Source organism: Helianthus annuus, chromosome 13 (genome assembly GCF_002127325.2).
Source record: "Helianthus annuus cultivar XRQ/B chromosome 13, HanXRQr2.0-SUNRISE, whole genome shotgun sequence".
Classification (NCBI taxonomy): Eukaryota; Viridiplantae; Streptophyta; class Magnoliopsida; order Asterales; family Asteraceae; genus Helianthus; species Helianthus annuus.
Window position 1 is genome coordinate 34,034,597 of NC_035445.2, and position 13,923 is coordinate 34,048,519.

The window sequence follows — 13,923 nt, forward strand, 5'->3', positions numbered from 1 at the left end:
AAAGTTATAATTACAAGGATTAAGTCTTTGTAATCACCAAGTTACAGCCAGTATGTGGGGTTTTGTATACATTACTTGATAACCGTCACCATTGGACAACGAGTTAGCCAAGGGGTGATATGACCACAGTCACAGACACCAATTGGACAACGAGATAGCCAATTGGTGGTCGAGTGACAAATACTGTGGGTATATGGTTGATAAACAGAAACATTGTAATCGCTCTTAATACTGTAAATTATAACTAAACATTGTTTTAACAAAAAGAATGATTCACTCAGTATTTCCCCGCTGACAAAACCTTTTTCAAACATGTTTCAGGTGATCTGTTGTGATCCATGAAAAGTGTCGTGAAGCACTACAAGCTTAAGGAAGTGGCTCAAAATAAAATAAAGAAACATGTTTTATAAAAATAAAGATTTCCCAGTGAAATCACTTTATTGTAAATTACAGGGTTTTAGCCCTAAATTATATAATAAATCAAACGGGCATTTCAAGTATTAAAATGATCCTAATAAAGTCTTCCGCTGTCGCATTTATTAAATACCACGGGATTCCTGTCCCGCGGCTCTTGACCGGGTCAAACCAGGGCTAGGGCCGTGACATACGCCTCTAAGGATTATCAGTTGTTTGAAGGCCCGAAAGTTTTTGCAGAAAGGATGTGTTGCCTTCTTGGCGCACGTTGTGGATAAAGAAGCCGAAGAACCGAAGCTGGAAGATATCCCTGTGGTAAAGGAATATCCTGAAGTCTTCCCCGAAGACTTGCCAGGATTGCCGCCTCAACGACAAGTCGAATTCCGTATTGGCTTGGTTCCAGGCGACGCGCCTGTAGCCAAGGCACCTTATCGACTTGCGCCTTCTGAGATGCAAGAGTTGTCGACGCAACTTCAGGAACTTCGGGATAAGGGATTCATTAGACCAAGCTTCTTGCCTTGGGGAGCTCTGGTTCTATTTGTCAAGAAAAAGGACGGTAGTTTTCGTATGGGCATTGACTACCGAGAGCTAAACAAGTTAACCATCAAGAATCGGTATCCTTTGCCGAGAATTGATGATCTCTTCGATCAACTTCAAGGTTCGAGTTATTACTCCAAGATCGATCTTCGATCAGGCTATCACCAGCTGCAGATTCAAGAAGAGAGTATTCCGAAGACTGCCTTCAGAACTCGTTATGGACATTACGAGTTCCTAATAATGCCGTTTGGTTTGACAAACGCGCCGGCAGTATTTATGGATTTGATGAACCGAGTTTGCAAGCCATATCTCGATAAATTCGTGATTATTTTTATCGATGATATTTTGATTTATTCGCGGATGAAGGAAGAACATGAGCAACACCTTAGAGCCATCTTAGAGCTACTCAAGAAGGAGAAACTGTGTGCTAAGTTCTCGAAGTGCGAGTTTTGGTTGCGTGAAGTACAATTCCTTGGTCATGTAGTGAACAAAGATGGAATCCATGTGGATCCCACCAAGATCGAAGGGCGATTAAGAATTGTGAAACTCCGAAGGCGCCAACCGAGATCCGTCAGTTTCTGGTTTTAGCAGGGTATTATCGCCGATTCATTGAGGATTTTTCGAAAATCGCTCAACCGCTAACCTCCCTTACTCAAAAGGACAAGAAGTATGAATGGGGAGATAAACAAGAAGAAGCTTTTCAGTTGCTTAAAAATAAGCTGTGCGATGCACCTATTTTATCCCTACCGAAGGCACCGATGACTTCGTGGTATACTGTGACGTCTCACGTCAGGGATTGGGCTGCATGCTGATGCAGCGACAGAAGGTTATCGCTTATGCTTCGCGCCAGTTAAAGGTTCATGAGAAAAACTACACCACACATGATTTGGAATTAGGTGCAGTGGTGTTTGCTTTGAATATTTGGCGACATTATTTGTATGGCACCCGATGTACAATCTTTACAGATCACAAGAGCCTCCAGCACATATTCGATTAGAAAGAGCTTAATATGAGACAGCAGCGATGGGTAGAACTGTTAAATGATTATGATTGCAAAATCAAATATCACCCAGGAAAGGCGAATGTGGTGGCAGACGCCTTAAGTCGAAAAGAGAGGATTAAGCCCATAAGGGTTAGGGCTTTAGAGATGATCATTTAGACGGACCTCTCATTGCGTATTCGTGATGCGCAAAGGGAAGCTCTTAAGAAGGAAAATCTAAAGGCTGAATACCTCTGTGGGATGGAGAAAAAGTTGGTACCCAATGAGGAAGGAACCTTGTGTTTTATGGGACGAATTTGGGTTCCCCTCTTTGGTGGTCTTAGAGATGTGATTTTTGATGCAGCTCATAAATCGAGGTACTCGATCCACCCAGGATCGGACAAGATGTACCAAGATTTAAAGGATTTCTACTGGTGGCCGAGACTGAAAGGTGATGTTGCAACTTATGTTGGAAAATGCTTGACTTGTGCCAAAGTGAAGGCCGAGTATCAGAAGCCTTCAGGTCTTCTGCAGCGACCTGAGATACCCAGGTGGAAGTGGGAGCAAATCTCAATGGATTTCATAACAAAGTTGCCAAAGACTCCCAGAGGTCATGATACGATTTGGGTAATCGTAGACTGGCTAACAAAATCTGCGCACTTTCTGCCAATCAGAGAAAAGGATAACAGAGGTAAGCTAGCTGAGCTGTACCTAAGAGAGATAGTTGCACGTCATGGAGTGCCTATCTCGATCATATCAGATAGAGATGGGAGATTTGTGTAAAGGATTTGGCAATCCTTCCAAGAAGGGTTTGGTTCTCAGTTAAATCTGAGCACAACATTTCATCCACAGACGGACGGTCAAAGTGAGAGAACGATTCAGACACTTGAAGATATGTTACGAGCTTGCGTAATGGACTTGGGTGGCAGTTGGGACACTCACCTGCCTTTGGTTGAGTTCTCCTATAACAACAGCTATCATACGAGCATTCAAGCCGCACCGTTCGAAGCTCTCTACGGACGAAAGTGTCGATCACCGTTATGCTGGGCAGATGCAGGTGATAGACAGCTGGTTGGTCCCGAATTGGTCCAAGAGACGACAGATAAGATCATGCAGATCCGAGAGCGCATCAAGGCGGCTCGTGATCGACAAAAGAGCTATGCGGACCAAAGAAGGAAACCTTTGGAATTTGAAGTGGGTGATATGGTTTTGTTGAAAGTCTCACCTTGGAAAGGTGTGGCACGCTTTGGGAAGCGTGGTAAGTTAAACCCACGATTTATCGGACCGTTCAAAATCCTGGAAAGGATTGGCCCTGTAGCATACAAGTTGGAACTACCAGCAGAACTTAATGGTGTTCATGATACATTTCATATATCTAATCTGAAGAAGAGTCCAACACAAAAAACAGTGGTTATTCCTGCTGACGAAGTTCACATTGACGACACACTCCACTTTACCGAAGAACCCATTGAGGTTACAGACTGGAAAGTTAACAAGACTCAGAGGAGTAGTGTTAAACTCGTCAAGGTTTGATGGAACGTGCGTCATGGCCCAGAGTTTACTTGGGAACGTGAAGACCGCATGAAAGCTAAATACCCGCATTTATTCCCTAACACCCCTGCAGCTAGTAGTAGAGCTTAAAATTTCGGGACGAAATTTTCTTAACAGGGGGAGAATGTGACAACTGTAAAAGATTCAGGTATCCGTACAACTATTAAACCATGATTAGTGCTTAATGACTATGCTGAATTGCAATTAACTGCTTACTGATTATTGCCATATACATACATGTGCATCATATATTGCTTAATGTCATACCATTATTACATAAAAGCCTATTTGATTCAAATGATGCACGAAACACAATTAGCACAGTTATCAGATAAATCAGGAATATGCTGACGGAGTTCAGTACATAGACAGACAAGGTGTTGAGACACAGAATGGGCCAGAAACCAAGTATTACACTAGTATAGTGTGTAGGAAAGTGAGGATCACAAAACTGCCTTTTTAGAGATAGTTTAAGTAGCGGAAAGTGCCTAAAAGTCACATAAAGTGCTGAATTCAGCAAAATTCAGCAATAATCAGCATTTAAACACACTAATATTATGCAGAAATATGGTTAAATGGTCCTGAATGCTTTCCTAAGTGTCAGGAATCAAAAGTGTCACAAAGGTAACATAAAGCACCCTAAACTGCATAGTTTAGCACTTTAACGAACCAGTAACCAACCGAACAGCCAGACACTACCCGAAACATCAAATTTACACTAGAAGCACTACTTTAACATTACCAAGCTAGTTATAATCCCCGAACATCATAACACATCACAAAAATATCTAGTAACTAAATCCTAACTAATACTTACATTTTAACCTTAATGTAACTAGTTTAGTTTAAACCTAGTCTAGACCTCCCCCCCCCCACCTAGTAATCGGCCAACATGGCCCCCACTTTGTTGATTTGTTTTAATTTTATAATAGATCATGTTTGTGCTTTATATAACATATTATACATAAGTTAAAAGGTAAAAATGGACTATAAGTAAACATGCAAGACATAAGCTCTCATAATCTCACAAATCAAAACACACACAACTCTTCCCTCCTCCCTTTGTGCTCTCGACCGACCTCACCACCACCATCATCACCATCATTCATCCACCTTACAACCATTCCAAGCTTATACAAGTGTGTTAGAAGACATACAAAGGAGCTAGGAGCTTTCGGAAGATCAAGGACCTCTCTTATTTGCTTTTATCCATCACTTAACTTCTCTTGATCATCCCTAGCCTTGAGCTAGTGGTAAGAGCTTTGATCTTTCCATATTACTTCTATTTTAAGTGGTTAAAAGAAGAATCATAATGTTAATCATGAAGAACACTAAGAATCACAAGAAGTAAACTTGAACATAAGCTTGAATAATGAAAAAACTAAGTTGTTTATGTGTTGAAATACTTGTTGATCATTGTTTGCTTGTGAAAATGATGTTAATCATCATATGATCTTGCTAGATCATGATGAAAAACATAATCTAGCAAGATGAGAGGATGAACATGATAGAAGTTAATGGATCATCCCCATGAGAAGCATGAACTTGAAAAAACATATGGCTTTCTTGAAAAATAAGGATCAAAGTAAGTTGTTAATCATGAAGATCTAAAATTTCATGGATGATTTCTCAAGAAACCAAGTTAAAAATATAAGTTTTACTAAATCTTGGTTCTTACATAAACAAACCTTATTTTTGGTGGTTAATAAAGTGTAGAAGTATATGTGTAACAAGAAAAATCAAAGAAGAAACATTTTTGAAAAATATAAATACAAGTTGTAAAGATCAATCTTCTCTAAAAATGAAGTTTTTAAAGAATCAATCACACCCTAGAAGGTAACAAGGCTTACTAAGAACACTAGTAAGTTACTACAAATTCTTACAAATTTTCAAGTTCATGAAGTATTAGATTATGCTTGTTTTTGGCAAGGTTGGTAAGTGTAGATTGGTTATTGTTGATTATTGGTTGATTGTGCTGATTTTTACAAAAGAAAATAATATGCTTGAAAGCATGGAAACCTTCATTTTTAGGGGAAACTATGGCAAATTTTTTCTAAAAATTAAACACTTAGAAAAATATTTCCAAACAAATATTTACAAGTGTATTTTAAACCATGAATTTTTCACATAAAGTTTGCCATAATTTTTCTTACAAAAATATAAATATTGGAGGTTGGTTTTTATAAATGAAAGTGACTAAATATGTATTTAGGAAAATATATATTTAGAAGTCACCATGTGTGTGATTATTTGTATATTATGTGCATTAGTTATATTATTTTAGGACTTGAAATAATATAACTCACTAAAATACCAAGAAATTACAATCCAAGATATTACCAAAATTCTAAGAACTAAATATACAAATTATATCCAAAACATTGGAGAAACCGAACAAGGAATATAACTTACAAAAATATTCCGGAATTTAATTCATAAGTATATTTTGGTAAATAATATTTTGGACACCAAGTGAACAAAAATATGATTTTTACAATTATTACAATAATGTATCATATTTTTGACAAGAGAAAAATATATTATTTTTGGCAAGTATAAATATATACTTTTCTTGAAGTTTTTAGAAGATATATTATTTTTGAATGAAATATATATATATTCTTAAACAAACATGAAATACAATAATTTTGGGGTTAAAGATATATTTTCTCACATAAATATGAAACATATCATTTTTGGAGAAAAATAAGTGTATATATATATATATATATATATATATATTCCAAGTTAGACTTGAAAATATATTATTTTTGTTGGAACTTATATGAAAATACAAATATTTTTGCCAAGGGAGAATTATAAATAATATTTCTTAAAATATACATTTTGGAAATATATATATATATATATATATATATATATATATATATATATATATGGTGAACTTTTGTTAAGGATAATATTCCGGAAAAAATAATACGAAATTAAGTATAAGAATACTTAATGAATACAATAAAATACGTATTCTCGTACGTATAAATACACACCGGAATACGACCCCAATACATGGCAAGAATATACAAATACAAGAATACGAATACACCCATCCTTGGGAAGGAAATACATTATTCCAAAATTTAATAAATAAAATTTAAGTTAAAATATTTATTATTTTAACAAGTAATTATAACATGGAAAAATATTGAAGATACAAAGAACGTAACTCGAAGACACTAACTAATACTAAATCAAGAAGCTTTGAGTTACGGTGCTTACGAAGAATGCAAGACTGTGTTCATGTTCCCCCTTTTGTTTAACTGTTTTCGTTTTATAACTTCGGGGGTGAAATACGTGTTACAAATAATTACGATTACAAATGAAATGAACTGTTAGATCATGTGAATGGGTAGGCGTTAGCTTGAGACCATTAATCCTTTATAAGGACCGAGGGGCATGAGTGATAGATCTATTTGGGTGTTGCGAGCCCCACCCATGGGTCCGCAAGTTGACCGCAAGTGGTGACTATGTCGTTCCAGCCGGGAGGTCCGGTACGAAATACGCAAAGGATTGAGCCTTCCTACACCGTTGCACACTTGTTGCTGGCCTTACAAACCATTAATTGATCTGTTCATTTTCACTTACAAACATACATACATGTTTTCAATGACTTCAAAGGTTTATTCATACACACAAACAAATACATGAACTCGCTCAACTTTTGTTGATGTTTTAAACTACATGTGTTTCAGGGAATTAAAATGTGGATCTGGCGGGCGTTCGGAAGTTTCAAGTGTTGTTAAGAATAAGAGATGTCATCCATAGTCTTGGGGTTTGGTTAGGGTGTCCTATCCTGGACACGACACCTCTTACAAATCTTGGTTTTATTTAGAGTCTTTTGATGAGTCCTTGTGAACTCTTAAACAATTCGTATGGTTTGTAATTCGAATTTGGAGTCTACGTATCAAAACAATGTTGTTATGTTTCTAAACTTATTTAATGGATGATCATCGAGTAGTTTTATCATATAGTGATTGTTATGATTGAATGCAATGGTATTAAGCAACTCACACATAATCACGCTTCCGCAAAAGTCAGGGTGTGACACAAGTGGTCTCTCCCAGTTTCCATGATGCATCCTCTTTCGGTGTAGTTTGGATAGCTTATTATTGTCTATTTGTAACGTTATGCTGCACAAATTTATACAAGAAAGAGTTTATCAATCCATAATCTTCCATCTATAAACTTAATCTCACACTAATCATTGTTTTCGATTCGGTATACGAACTTCCAAATGGTAGTGGTAGGATTTCTCTAGCATCGAGACAAATTAAAGATAATAACACAAGTAAAACAAACGTGAAAAGAAAGTACATGAACGAACACTTATCATGTGAAGCCGACGACGTGCGTGGCCGAAGACCTTGGTCGGAAATCGCCCAAATTTGCATTGTTGATGTTGCTGACAGAGAGATTGAGAATGGAGGGAATGAGACATTGTTGGGGGTTTATTCCCGCTTAGACCAATAGTGGCGACATGGCGCCGATATAAACCATGTCTGTTAGATCTTTTTAATCAACGGTTGGATCTAATTCATAAAAAGTGGAATGCGGATCAAGGCAACGGCGGCGACATATCACATGTTGTCGCTAATAGCGTAGTCGCTAATGATACACGTTTCTTGTAGCGATATATATGGGCTACATACATGGTAATGCTCCCTTCAATAGCTAGGATTCACTAGCAAGGTTTAAAAAATGCTCTTATATTAATGTTTTGCGCGAATGCACGCGTGTGTATATGTATGTTTCGAGGATCAGCAACAGGGTTATCGATAGGGCTGTAAACGAACCGAACGTTCAGTGAACAGTTCGTGAACCGTTCGGCAGGAAGTTCGTTTATGTTCGTTCGATTAGCTTAGCGAACGAACACGAAAAAAAATTCCGTTCGGTTAGCTTAGCGAACGAACACGAACACAGGTCTCGTTCGCTCAACTGCGTTCGTGAAAGTTTCAGTAATATGTTCGGTCACGTTCGTTCATGTTCGTTTGTTTATATTAAAAAAACAATAAATAATAAAGCTTTTATCCAAACATATTGAAAACTTGAAACCATATTTTTTTTCTAAGTTAGCTAAAATTTGGACATTCTAAGACATTTTTAGGGATAATTATGTCTAAGTTAGTTAAACGTGATTCATCATTTGGTGGTGTAGTAGACTTCTTGTGTTTTGATTTATCATTTGATGGTTGTATTTAACTACTTATATCAAATGTTTAAGGATAACAATGTTTTTATGTTTTATTTTCAAGTTAAATGTTCGTTTGCGTTCGTTTTTATTTGTTTTCATTCGGTTGTGTTCGAGACCAGTGTTCACGAACTGTTCGTAAACAACTGAATTTGCTTAACGAACGAACACGAACACAAACTTATGTTCGGTATGTGTTCGTAAACAGTTCGCGAACATGTTAATTTTCTTAACGAACAAACACGAACATGGCCTTATTCGTGTTCGTTCAGTTCGTTTACAACCCTAGTTATCGACATAACTCTATGGTGTAATCGACGGGTGGCATTTTAACTACCTAAGGTTACAACGATTTTAGGTTGATAAATAGCATCGGTACAACAATATTAAAAACATAGACGCGCGTTAAACCCATGAAAACACAATCATTCCATAACATAATATGAACATTAATCTTTTACAAACATAAAATAATAAAATAATATTTTACAAATAACATCTTTAACTATTTTGACAAGGCTCAAAGTATAATCTAAATAACAACCATATCACACGTCACAAGGTTCAAGAAAATGTTGCAAGTATCTAAGCCCGTCCTCGACACTAACATATCTCCAATTCACAATACTCAACACCCCAACATTCACACTCCCCACCACCGTCCTCCGCCCTTCATCACCAACCTCCTCCCTAATCACCAACCTCATCTCCGCCACCATCCCACTCGAACCACCGCAATTCGCCGCGCAGCAACACCCCGAAGAGGGTAACTCGGCCGAAAACCACCCATCACTACCAGAAATAAAACTCCCCTTCCCTTTACAATCCATCATAGTAAACACCCCTTCAAACCCTCTTAACACAACATTCCATGTCACCTTTGTGTCGTCTGACACTTCGAATTTTAACCATTTGTTGCGGTCTCGAACGTCGAAATCGAACCGAAACAAGGGTTTGTGGTCAAGTGTGAAGGCGGAGCCGGTGCGGATTATGGTGACCGGTGGGGACTTTGGGTTGGTTAGGGTAATAATGAAGAGGAGGTTATGAAGTGAGATTTTAGGGTATGACGGTGGTCGGTGGCGGCGTTTGGCGGAGGTGAAACCGAGGTTGTAGAGGCGGTGGTAGGGGAGCGACGGCACTGTGGTGTAACGGAGGTGGAAGAGCGAAGGGAAGTGGGTGGTGCAAAGGTGTTTCCAAAGATGGCTGGAAGTCATGGTGGCGTACCATGATTTCGACACGCAAGCGGCGGTTGCTAGGGATTTCGGGTCGAGATTGGTGGCAACGAGTTCGAGAACTTGCCACGGAACCGCCACCACCGGCGACTCTTGTGTTGTGGAAGTTGCCATCACTACTAGAAAACTGAAGTTTGGCTCGTAAAAACAAGTTTAATAACTAGGAGATTGGGTGGTTTGTTGCGTCTTAAAGGTTTACTATACGTAAAAGTTAACCGAAAACTAGAAACCTGAGTGATTTACTACACGAAAACTAGAAAAGTGGGTGGTTTACTATGTGAAATAATATGAAAGTTGGATTGATTGTTGGTTGTGAACAGTGGAGTGATTTATAGGGTATTGACAAGTATGTGGATAAGAGTGTTTCTGTTGGAATTGACACACGGTACGATGTTCTGTCATGCATTGTATGATGTTTACACATGGTCTTGAGAGAAACCTACACGTGGGAACTAAAAAACGGCTGAAGTTTTGTGGATTATCTGAATACGGGGGGCTGGAAAGATAATGAGATAATGTGGTGTGTAGAAGGGTAGTGCATATAGATGCTCTTCTTAAAGGATGCTTTGTAATACAGGTGTTCATGTAAGCAGTGGCTATGAGGATAGGTTTAAACGGGATAGACCTAAGTTGTGGAGGATAAGTCTCATATATATATATATATATAGGACAAAGATCCGTTAGGAACCACCCCTTATTGCGAGAACCGCGAGAACCAATGTGAACACGTGGCAAACTTGTAATTAATGGTATTTAATTAAAAACACGCGCTCCTCATATCTTGTTCATTGCGTCATTTTCAAAGTACTCACTGTTGTCTTTTTCAAACTAGGGTTTCCTTGGAGATTTTGCATAATCGACGTCGGCAGCGGCGACTGATTTCTACAGATTCACGACGGCGATTGATTTTCTACTTTTCTCACGGCGGCGTGGATGATGGCGACTGATTTTCTACCTTTTTCACGGCGGCGTGGATGATGGTGATGGAGGATCTAAAGCAGCTGTTGCTGCTGCATCGATTTCATGCTCGATTTGCCTCGAGGTTGTGGTGGATGGCGGCGATCGGTCCATGGCAAAGCTCCAATTTGGGCATCAGTTTCATTTAGGTTAGTAGCTTGTTTTAGTTTTTTGTTTAGGTAGATTGTGAATTTAAATTGTTTTGTTTGATGTGAATTGAATAATCTGATTGATTGATTCTGATTTGTGTTATAAAGATCAGTTTCATTTAGGTTAGTAGCTTGTTTTAGTTTTGTTTTTAGGTAGATTGTGAATTTAAATTGTTTTGTTTGATGTGAATTGAATAATTCTGATTGATTCTGATTTGTGTTACAAAGGTGGTTGCTTTGTAGTTGAATGGTTGTTGGGAGGTAGTATGATGATATGATTTGGTCATCTGAAAGGATCTTTGGTGTTAGTTTTGATTTTGGTTACGTTATACATATGTTGTTATTAAATGTTTAAACCTTTGTGATGTGTGTCAATGATTCAATGTATGAAAGTTTACAACTTTTGATGGATGGTGGTATGTAACTCATAGAATGTCTAGACGTTGAAACTTGAAAGTAGGTTGAAAAGTGGGTCGGTAACTTCTTTCGATTTTGGGAATTGTAGGTAATGGTTTTTATTTGTTATGCACATGTGCAGGTGTCGTTAAATATACCAAAAAACAACGGATCGGCCTCGGTGTTCAAAACGTTAAAGACAAACGAAAGAAAGCCGGTAAACGACAAAAAGCCACCCGCTTGTGCAACAAATGCAACAAGTATGTTTTTTGACCACGATTCCCACAATTTCGATAAAATCAAAGCTGCCAAACTTGCTGCACGAGCAGCTAAACATGCTGCTGATATCGCCGCTGTCCAACCCGACCCGTATGATTCTGATTCTGATGACACTGATGTTGATCTCGATGACACCGACGATGACACCAATGATGACATTGATGAGTATAATTCTTCTGATTACGATGCATCTGACTACCCCGCCTCCATGCAAAAACCTCCCGTACCCGAGCGAACAAACGTTAGGCGTGAATCTGAACAGTCTTTTGAGCCTGATCAAAGCCTTAGGCGTTCAACCAGACGTCGCAAACCATCCAACATAGCTCGTGATTCTTGATTGATGTTTTATATATTACAACTTATGATTACCGAATTTATCTAATTATGACTACCAGTGTTTGTTTTGTTTATTTTTTATTAGTACCCATTTAACTTACAATATTGATATTGATGATTTACTTGTCATATGCACATGTGCATATGTATTTACAAATTTGTTTTGTTTATTTTTTATTAGTACCTATTTAACTTACAGTATTGATATTGATGATTAACTTGTCATATGCACATGTGCATATGTATTTACAAGTTGATTAACTTGTCATATGCACATGTGCATATGTATTTACAAGTATTTTACGTTTTTTAAAACAACCTGTTTACCAATATAATATTGTTTAACATTATACATGTTACTAGTATGAATTTAAAACCATTTGTTAGCTATACCCAATTGTAATACATTATACAAACTCAACCTTTAATCTGTGTGTTTTATCACTTTATGCACATACTGTATGCACATGTGCATACGGGTCATTTAACTTACTAATCAACGTAACATGCCATATTTTAACAAACATATAAATTTATAACTAATAACACTATATGCACATGTGCATACGGGTCATTTAACTTGTAACATACCATATTTTAACAAACATCTACATTTATAACTAATAACACTGTATGCACATGTGCATACGGGTCATTTAACTTATTAATCAACGTAACATGCCGTATTTTAACAAACATATAAATTTATAACTAATAACGTGCATTTATATTACTTTATGCACATGTGCATATTGTCATTTAACCATATTATTGCACATGTGCATAAACAACAAACATTTATATTACTTTATGCACATGTGCATATTGTCATTTAACCATATTATTGCACATGTTCATAAACAACAAACAATACGAACTTGTTACTGTAACCATATTAATTCACGTGTGCATAAACAACAAACTATATGAACTATAAATCCAAACATTGATCACCATATCACCCATCCAACATAACAATTTGTACAATACACATTACCAATTTGCTAATATTCCAACTTCTCAATATATCAATCAACAAATATTAGTAACACCATTATCTAATTCCAACCACAACTAACCAAAACTGTAACATGCATCATAACTGTACCAACTTGTTACCTTCCTAACACAACCATCTAACATGCCTAACCAAACAAAACAATCCAACATATCAGTTTAATGTTCAAATATCACTAATTAACTAGAAATACTACCTACGTGTCATGAACTTCTACCCTCAAACTTTATCCCCATTCTTCCATTTGCTAAGAGTGTTCCAGCATTTTTCTTGTTTTGCTCTCTCTTCTTTCAACAATTTCCTCATTCTTTCATCTCCCAAATTTTGTATTGCTTTTCTTGCGAGGTACATAACCATTGTCTTGTACACGTTCGCCTCTGATAGTAACAGTTTTGTTGCAATCTTCATCCTCAGGTTTTGCAATTGCATGTCTTGAATATTTTTTTGCGTACTAAAACCGCATTCAAACTCGACATCACTCCCTTTGTACATCTCCATGTGCCTCATAGCAAATACGCCACAATCGTTGAAATTATCGCTCGTCGCCCATCCCAATTTTTTCTTCGTCAACTGCGCGGCTGTCATGCGTGTCGCGCTTAGATGTTTAACATTCTTCAAATACCCAACCATGTAATTTTCTGCAAAAAATAATAATATTGAATGTTACTACATGTCCTATTCATATATCCATAATCGCCTTTTCCCTGATGTATTGTATTTTTTATCTTCATAATTCAAAATAGCCGCCCAACAATCTATCACGTTTTGTGAGATCCATTGCCCATGCTCCAATGTGTTTATAAAAAAATGAGCGTGTTGTCATTCCATGTGAGGTTTCAAAAATAGTTGAGCTGTAATCGTCCCAATAA

At 37.3% G+C, this 13,923-nt stretch overlaps 1 protein-coding gene across 1 annotated transcript; it reads right to left on the reverse strand.

Moving 5' to 3' along the window:
• Nucleotides 1–9,103: 9,103 nt before the first annotated feature.
• Nucleotides 9,104–10,223, reverse strand: LOC110922274 (probable F-box protein At5g04010). The gene has a single exon (XM_022166581.2). It carries the CDS (start codon nt 10,031–10,033, stop codon nt 9,236–9,238), a length of 798 nt encoding a protein of 265 aa, XP_022022273.1. The 5' UTR covers nt 10,034–10,223; the 3' UTR covers nt 9,104–9,235.
• Nucleotides 10,224–13,923: the final 3,700 nt, after the last annotated feature.

Coding starts and splice junctions, on each gene's coding strand:
- LOC110922274 (XM_022166581.2), bottom strand. CDS start 10,033: ATGGCAACTTCCACAACACAAGAGTCGCCGGTGGTGGCGGTTCCGTGG.